Source organism: Saccostrea cucullata, unplaced genomic scaffold, assembly GCF_032062105.1.
Source record: "Saccostrea cucullata isolate Sc308-1 unplaced genomic scaffold, CSIRO_AGI_Scuc_v1 ctg3364, whole genome shotgun sequence".
Lineage (NCBI taxonomy): Eukaryota > Metazoa > Mollusca > Bivalvia > Ostreida > Ostreidae > Saccostrea > Saccostrea cuccullata.
In genome coordinates this window covers 112,889-122,059 of record NW_026922619.1, presented here as the reverse complement: position 1 = coordinate 122,059, position 9,171 = coordinate 112,889, and the positions used below count along the sequence as shown (strand labels likewise).

At 34.2% G+C, this 9,171-nt stretch overlaps 1 protein-coding gene across 8 annotated transcripts in view; it reads left to right on the top strand.

Moving 5' to 3' along the window:
• The first annotated feature begins 824 nt into the window (after positions 1-824).
• The window catches only part of LOC134262089 (uncharacterized), a 51,221-nt gene continuing 42,874 nt past the window's right edge, over positions 825-9,171 (top strand). For 4 of the 8 annotated variants that reach the window (XM_062744485.1, XM_062744484.1, XM_062744480.1 and 1 more), the window contains exons 1-2: positions 845-903; positions 2,128-2,182. In XM_062744485.1, coding sequence (XP_062600469.1) covers positions 876-903; positions 2,128-2,182 — 83 coding nt within the window. In that variant the 5' untranslated portion in view covers positions 845-875. Of the gene's footprint in view, positions 904-2,127; positions 2,183-9,171 lie in introns of all 8 variants that reach the window. The other 4 variants (XM_062744483.1, XM_062744481.1, XM_062744482.1 and 1 more) reach the window with 3 other exon arrangements.

The following is a 9,171-nucleotide window of genomic DNA, read 5'->3' as shown; positions in this document are numbered from 1 at the left end:
GGACAGACAGACGTAGAGAAGGACAGACGGGCAAACGAATGAGATTTAATGTCCCCTCGCTTTCGTGAAAGCGGGGGACAAAAAGCACTAAACTGGGCAATAAACTTTAATTAAATACTTAAATGTAAAGGTTGTATATTTTACTTGATTTTTATTCAAACTTTTTTAAAAGTTCTAATGTGTCCAAGAATGATGTTATTCTTTCCGTGCATAAGATGCAGCTTTTCTCTTATATATAAGAGGTACAGTTTTATACATAGAAAATAAAATTCAGACCATACGTTGCCTTTAAAGCTGAACATGACTCTTAAACAGACGCCGTATTCGATTATACTACAGATATCAAAATCGGGATACATACCTCTTGTATTCGATGCAGCTGTCTGCTGTATTGCGACGGGTATCTTTGTGGAATGACGACACGTGTACATTTTGTGGCAGTTACGCGTTTTTGTGTTTGTATCCTCTTTCGTATCTTCCTTTATCTCTAGCGAGTGCTGTGAAGCATGCATCTGTCTGGACAAAGTACCGGTTAAAACTGTGACAAAATGAGCGACTCATTTAGTGGCTCTTAGATATAGTGAGTGAATAATCAAATATGGCTGGAAAATTCCTTTTACGAATCAAATCCCAGCTTTAAGCATATTTTGTCATATGTTTGCTTTTTGAATTAATTTGAAATGAGAGTTCATTTACTAACAAAATATCATTTGCTTAAATTTTGAACCTAGAAGCTTGCGAACTAGTTTAGATAATACTAGCATTTAAAACGTGATGAAAGGAAAAAAAGATGTTATGCTGTAAGTGGCACACTTACAGTGTTACTTAATTCAGATTTAATTTTCAACTAGGAAGTTATTTTGTTCTTTGCAAAAATGAAAAAATGGAATTATGCTATAGAATGTAAGTAGATGTTTCCAAATCAAGTTTTACAAAATAATCGATCAATATGGCATAATAAGACACAAGTGCATGGGAAACAAGTGTAAAATGTCTTTTTGAGAGTTCTGATGTTTTTATTCATTCCATCTATAAAGTCATTTTGATGTACATGTATATGTAATAGACTTGTTAGAGTGATTAATACAAATCATTATGTTATGGTTAATGGATATTTAACTCATATATCGATGGATTGGTAATTACAATAAGGCCAAGAAATGTTCAATGTGATGGCTCGTTAAGTTCTAGAACTGAAAAGATCCTACGAAGTTGTTCGAAATAATATTCATGTTTACTTTCAAGTTCCTATCTATTTAAATGGAGGTTTTCAAACAAATAAATGCAACTCAGTTTGGACATCGTTATACTGGAGTCTGTCTTGAAAAACAAGAATAAAGTGTAGAACCAAGACTTTAAGAAACAATTGCTATAGATAGCAAGTCCCTGTTTTGAAGAAAACAGTAGGCGTGTTGGAAAAACACACACTGATACATCCGTGGCAATTCATGGCGAATGTTTATGTTTATCAAAAGCAAGTCAAAGTCCAAAGAAGATGTTATTAAAAAATAATAGAATCAAAAGAAAGGATACAAAGAGAGTATCTGTGAAAAAAAAGTTCTGGCACACAGATCAAAGTATAAGGCAAAGTATTTAACTATCAAAAAGCTACAACTACAAGTCAAGGTCAAAGGGTGTGAAGTAAAGGCTTTTGTCATAAGGAATACACCTGTTACATACGAAAGCCTATCAAATATCATTTTTAAAAATAGTATGACCAATATTTAATTTTTATTTTAAAGTAGAACAAACACGAATGCACTTGTAGTAAATATTGTATTTGGCTAAGTGATGGCCTTATCACCATAAATACAACAATTAAGTCAGCCAAAATACGACCGAATGATGGCATTACAACGACCATACAATTTTTACAAAATGCTTAAATCACTGCAAAATGAACTGAGTGAATAACCCGTCTCGGCTAAAAATTGATAACAGTCAGAGCATGTTCTTGAGTATCTAATAAGTTGAGAGTGTGACATCATAATCATGTTAGTTGTAGAAAAAAAAATATTACAAATGCTGAGTGTTAAATTACAATTTGTTAATGCTTCTGAACCAATAAATTTGAACTTGAAAGTATGAAAAAATAACTTGTTATTGAAAATGTGTACATATTTTCAGGTTGGCTTCCTTCCCTGCTTTTGTATTATGGATATTCTGCATACGATATCAACAGGTATGTTGTCCAAATAGAGAATGAAATGTCAATATAGTAGATACTACAAGTTTAAGGCACAATAAAACATCGGTGATTTTAATTTTATTGTACATCTATATAAAAGTTTCGGATGGGAAAACAAACAAATAAATATCAAAGTTTTCGATTTGATCCCTATGTTAAATATTTATTTCTATCTTTATTGCATGTAATTGCCGAAATCATAATTGAGGAATCATTGTTAAGTTTATTTACCTCGGCGAAATTTACATTCCTTTGGAAGTATCAAGAAATCAACTCACTTAACATTCAATTGCAAAAACATTTTACATGGCCTGGATACCGACTATCTGAAACATAATCCTCCTTCGTGTTCATGTTCTTCTTTGCCCTATAAATATAGTCCTGCTGGACACATTATTAAAGGTGACGTAATTATAATTCGTAATGAGGACCTAGATCACTTTTTTTAAAAGGTCCTAAATAAAGGGAACCCCAATCCTTCAACTGGCGTCGGAATTTCATAAATATTTTGGATTCTGTGGAAAATTACGCCATACGATGAGCAAGATATAAAAAGATGACATTGACACCTTGTCAGAATGGATTTAATGTATCAGATCCTTTTAAAGTCTGGTATTAAAAGATTGAGGGACAATATGAAAACCATATATCCTTCTTTGTTCAATAAACCAGAAGTGAAAAAGGAGTTAGATAGATTACACGATCAGTACGTACTGGTTCCTGCCGACAAAGCAGGTAACAACATTGTCTTCGTTTGTAAGGCTCATTATATAAATTGCATTCTAGAAGAACTTGGATTTAATTCTACAAATGGTAATCCGACTTATACTCATACTTCCCTTTCTAAGGAAGAAATTCTTCAAAATCACCTGTCAGTTTTGAATACTTTCAATATTACACAGAACCAAAATGAATTTGAACTACCTTATATATATTGGATTCCAAAACTTCATAAGAATCCTTACAAACAAAGATACATTGCAGGTTCCACTAAATGTTCAACCAAGCCTCTTTCGTTACTCCTCACTAAGATATTGACAGTAGTGAAGGAAAAACTTCAAAAGTACTGTGCAACTATATATTCAAGAATTGGTGTGAAATCAGATGTGGATACTTAAAAATTCTAAAGAACTTTTGGACACTTTGAAATCACAAGATTTTACAAAATCAACAGCTTAAAAACTTTCGACTTTTCAACTTTATACACAATAATTCCCCACGACAAATAGAAATCCAGGCTTTTTGATATCATTGACATCTGCTTCTTCAATAAAAATGGAACTCGTAAATTTACTTACCTCATCATTGGTCATTTGCAAAATTATTTTGTTAAAACAGATTCTGATTGCACACATAAGTACTCTAAAGTTGACATCAAGAAGAAGCTTGAGTTTCTGATTGACAACATCTATGTGGTTTTTGGAGACAATGTATTCCAACAGTCTATTGGAATTCCCATGAGTACAAATTGCGCCCCGTTATATTTCTATATTCATATGAAGCAGAATTTATGCAAAATCTTATGCGTGAAAAGAAGAAAATACTTGTTGTGACCTTCAACTCGACATCTAGATATATCGACGACGTATTGTCAATTAATAATGGTAATTTCCATTCCTTCGTCGATACAATATACCGGTATCCTGGCGAGTTTGAGATAAAAGATACCACAGAGTCCGACACCTCTATTTCATACTTGGATATTTTACTTGAAAAAGACACTAATGGTAATCTAACAACCAAGCTATATGATAAACGTGATGACTTAAACTTTTCTATCGTCAACTTCCCTTACTTATGCAGCAATATACCTTCAGCACTTGCATACGGAGTATATATATCTCAGTTGATTCGATATGCAAGAGCATGTACGTATGAACAATTTCTAAAACGAGGTAAAGTATTGCCAAGCAAGTTGACAAACAAGAATATCATCAGTCTCGTTTAAAGTCATCATTTCCTAAGTTCTTTGGTCGATACAGTGACCCTGTCAGCAAATACAGTTTATCATTGAGTCAAATGCTAACTGACGTTTTTCATACCAATTGTTAGCCCATTTTCTATACACTGAATTGACGACGGATTTCTTTCGTTATTTCCTGATCATGACAAGGAGCACACGGCGGTTGTGACCGGTCGGCAGGGGATGCTCACTCCTCCATGGCACCTGATCCCATCTCTGGTGTTTCGGAAGTCCGTGTTTGCTCTGCTTTAATTTTGAATTGTTTTATGGACTTTGAGATTGAATACTTTTCGTTATCTCCATATCTTCTTTCAAAGATTTTTCACAAAGAAAACAAAAAGAAATGGAAATATTCAATAATACATATTTATAACATGTTTTAAAGGTAGAGATTTCAAATCGGTCAAATTTTGATAATCGGTTACTCGGACGTTTTTCCGATCGAGTACCCGGGTATTCTGTAAAATGTAACTACAAGTGTGTTGATTTTGAGTCCCACATTGCATCATCTCGGGTCATTCCGTCAGTGTTCGGAAAAACAACCTCGAATGTATTAACATCACCGGATATTAAAAATGTATACATTTCCTATTTATTCAAATATAAGATAGACGGAGTAAGAAGTCCCTTCCACAGTATATTTTAAGTAATATCATTACATTGAGTAAAGTTAATAGAGGATATTCAATGTTTTGTGGGTCAGGATTTTTTATGTTTTCACGAGTGCGAAGCACGAGTGAAAATATCAAAAAAATCCTGTCTAACGAGTGAAATAAATTCCATATTCAACTATAAAACATTGAATTTTCTGTTTATTATATTTATTTTTTTTTTTATTTTTCCTTTACCTCCGTCTTTTTTGTAATACATTCATGGACTCGTGACGTCATAGTTAAGCCGTTGAGATGTTATAGTTAAGTGGGGTGAAAACACTGTTAACATGAATTTGACAACATATTTTTGGTAATTTTGACAGTTTTATTCCTGTCAGGATTGTTTATTTATTTCCATCTATCTTATATTATGTCAAGGAAGATATATTTACAGCAATCTTCGGTATAAGAAAGGAAATTGAGTGTTTTCCCGCACTTTTGATATTCGACACAGTGACAGGATACATGTATCATTTTGATATCTTTTCACACTGTGACAGGATATCATTTCTATTCAATGAATAAATTACAGTATTTCACGGGTTAAAATGTAATAAAACTCCATATTCCGCAGATATAAGATCCCCATGCATTTATTTCAAAGATCGTGAAAAGGGAGGGTTGTCATGGCGTCTTAGATATATATATATAGGTCGATTTTAAAACTTAATGACCACAGTAGGGAAGAACAAGTAATTGGTCACGGATGATAACGAGTGTTTTACAGGTCTTGATGACGATACCAAATGCATATTTTAAGTCTTTTTTATATAAGAAATTGAGTTTTTGATAAAAATATGTTCTTTGAAATAAGAAAAAATACACATCCGGGTAACCGAGTTCTATTTTTAGTATTCGAAACTCGGACGTTCGATCGAGTACACGGTACTCATTGACATCCCTATTTAAAAGATATTATAATTAAACGAATTCGTGACATGTCTGAAAGTTCGTTGTTAATTAACCTTTTATTTGTTTTGTGAAAAAGACAAGGTACATGTATTTGTTATGTGATTAATTAGTTTTTTATATGATTAACCCCGTTCCTGAAATTAAATCTTATATACTTGTAAGATAAATATAAGATCTTGTAAACATGTATATATAAATTACATACAGCAAATTGCACATAATCTCATCTATCAACATATTGTCCCATTTGAATAATTACACATCTGCCTGCTTGGGTCTTTATGTGTCTACCCTTGAAGCACATATTGTACTCCTATCGGACTTTTACGTAGAGTACTGACTTATAAGTTGACTGTTTTCTTTGACATTTAAACCTGTGTCATCAACGGAGATACAGAATTCATAATGGATAAGAAAACCTTTCTAGTGGTCATAGTAATGGTGTAAGGGGCACTTATATGTCAAGGCCTGGTTTTAGGGTAGGATGATTGTAGATTTCTCCAAGTGCAACTTATCTGTGCTTTGAAATAGCCTGCTGTTTTCGCTGAATTAAAGATTGGGCTAAATATTTATATCTTAAAAGAGCTTCCATACACTGTCCTATTGTGAGAATAATTCGTCAACTGCAAAAGTCAGCGGTTCTCGTTTAAGTCCAGTACTATAAGACATCTGATGGATTTTCTTTCTTAGTTCTGTAAATGAACTAAGTGAGTGCATTATACTTCGAGACATGTATCATTAGATTTTCGTAGACTTACATAATTCTCTCAGGATGTGGTCCTAAACACCATCAACAGTAAGTACATATTCATATTTAACGGTACATTTTGCCGTTCCACTGTACATATTATATGCTGTGCCTACAAATACTAAGTAACATATAGTCCTCTGCGTGGTTGATTAGGTAGGATTCGCAAGGTAAGGCGCTGATTGTTACGTTGCGGTTCGAATCTACGGCCACACGTGGAGACTGTTCCTTTCGATGTCACTTAATAAAATCGAAATCCCGTGTCTAAAATTACATACAGGCGTTGACACAAGATATCCCTTACTGCTCAATAGACAAGGGCGTCGGGTGTAGGTGTAAATCTGCAGCCCCATCCGGCAAGTATTATGCCCTGTTCAAATGGAGAGATTAATTCAACTTAAACGTAAAGTTACTGCAAAATAGCTTCGCTTAGCGTTCACACGGAGAATTTCATGCGAATTAGTTTAATACGAATTAGTTAACTGCGCATTAAATTACTTCGCATTAGCTCCGTGTGAACGCTAAGCGAAACTATTCGAAATAAATTCTGGCGCAAGCGAATTGGCAAAATTTAGTCAAATACCACTTGTCGATGGTCAGCTATAGGTACTTGTGTTGTTTTTGAGTGAAAAACTAAGAAAAATTTTGTTAATTATGAGAACGTATAAACAGAGACTTTGCCATTATATCAAATGGATCTGCGTCTGAAGAAGGTGACGCGATTTGCATATGACGTCATAATAGCCGTAGGCTGCAGATATAAAATTTTAATTCGCATTAGTTTTACTTCTGCAGCCCGGCGTCAGCACGGCTATAATGACGTCATTTGTAAATCACGTCACCTAATGCAGTAGCAGATAGATGCATTTGACATAATGTTACAGTGTCTGTTCACGCATTTTGATATACACAATTTTTTCTTATTTTTCACTTAAGAATTGCACAAATACTTCAAACGGACCACGTACATGTGTCATTTGACCTAATTTTGCTGTGATGTCTCCGAATCAACTATGTACGAGTTAACCTTTTGTTTTGTTTATTAGGAGAGTTATTTCCCGTAGTTTGGCAAGCGCCATATTTTTACCTGTGCAAAATTTACTAGATTTTGTGACTTTGTAGCCCTATAGTGTAAGTACACTTTCATTTGATATGATATTAAGATCTAAGAATTCATGTGTTATAATGCAAATCTTGTAAAGTCAAATGTTTCAGCAATTTTAAGTATTATTTTTGCATCGTTAACATGACCAGGTTTTTTGTGTAAGGCTAAGCACGTGGTTTGTGTTCAAATCATTTTCTGAGATTTATACTGTCTAGTCACTGTATGATATACTTGTATATGTAAATTTATAAGGATAATTTGATGATTTCTTGCCAAGATATTACTATTTTTTCTTGTGTTTATTGTTTAGAAGTAGATTGCTGTTAAAAGTAAAAAGTATGGAAACTCGGTTCAGTCATAAATGTTATATAATATAGTCTACATTTTATGTCAGTCATTTTGTATGTAATTTCTAATAACTTTTTATGTAATTTACAGTCTTTTACTGCACCAATACTGAATAAAGGAGATGAAGCCTTCTCGTTAACTGTTCCAGTATAGTAAAAGAACTAGGACTTTGCAGTCATGAAGAACCAGAGCCGTTCAACGTCGCCAGATGAATCCACTCATCAAGAACATCACGAAAAACGATCTAACAGACAATTAACAGCAGCAGGAAGGGAGGTCTATGAACAAGACGTAAATAAGTTTTGTGACAAACTGCGGAGACTGAGAAAAAAACTAGAAAATGAAATGAAACATTCGCATGACGAACTAACAACCAACATTGGAAGTACAGAAATCCTCATTATTCTAAAGGAAAGTTTGCTCAAACTGTCTCGCGACTACCATAAAATCAGTGAAGAATTCCTGGATTTTCTTGTGAGAAAAAATACTGAGGAAAGCAGAAGAGAAAAAGCTGCACAAGAGATAGTCATGTCCTCCTTGGAACAGAAAGTAGAAAGTATCATCCAGGAAATTGACACAATTATGGAACAACAGGATGAAGATACAAAGTTTTCACCAGATGTGAAACCCAAACTTTCACTTGACTTAACAGATGATGTGTCATTAAAAAGTGTTCCAAGATCTACAAGCAGAACTTCAAGATCAAGCAGATCATCCACATCTAGAAGTACAACTTCCAGAAGTACAACTTCCATGCTATTGGAGCAGAGAGTAAAAGCAGAGGCAGCCAGAGCAAGACTGCAGTTCGTACAAAGGGCTTCTGAATTGAAGAAAGAACAAGCAAGGCTTGATGAAGAGGAGAAAAAGTCCAAAGCAGAGGCACTAAGGAAAAAAGCAGAAATAGAGACAGAATTAGAGTGTCTGGATGCACAAAAAGAATTGGCAACAGCCCAAGCAGAATTGCGTGCGATGGAGGAAATGGACATTGATAATTTATCAAGGAAATCTAATTCTGTTATTGACTCTTCAGAACGCACAAGGAAATTCGTGGAAGAAGTGAACAAACTAAAAGAAAGTGAAACATGGGAGAAGGAAGTTTTGGAACAAAATGTTGAGTCTGTCCCAGCACAAAAGGCTCCCGCAACAGAAACAGTAGAAGTCGCCACTTCCTATTCTCCAATCAGACCATTTGAACCACAGAACAGTGTAGCCAGTCTCGCTAGCTTCATGCTTAAAAAGGACTTAATGCTAACA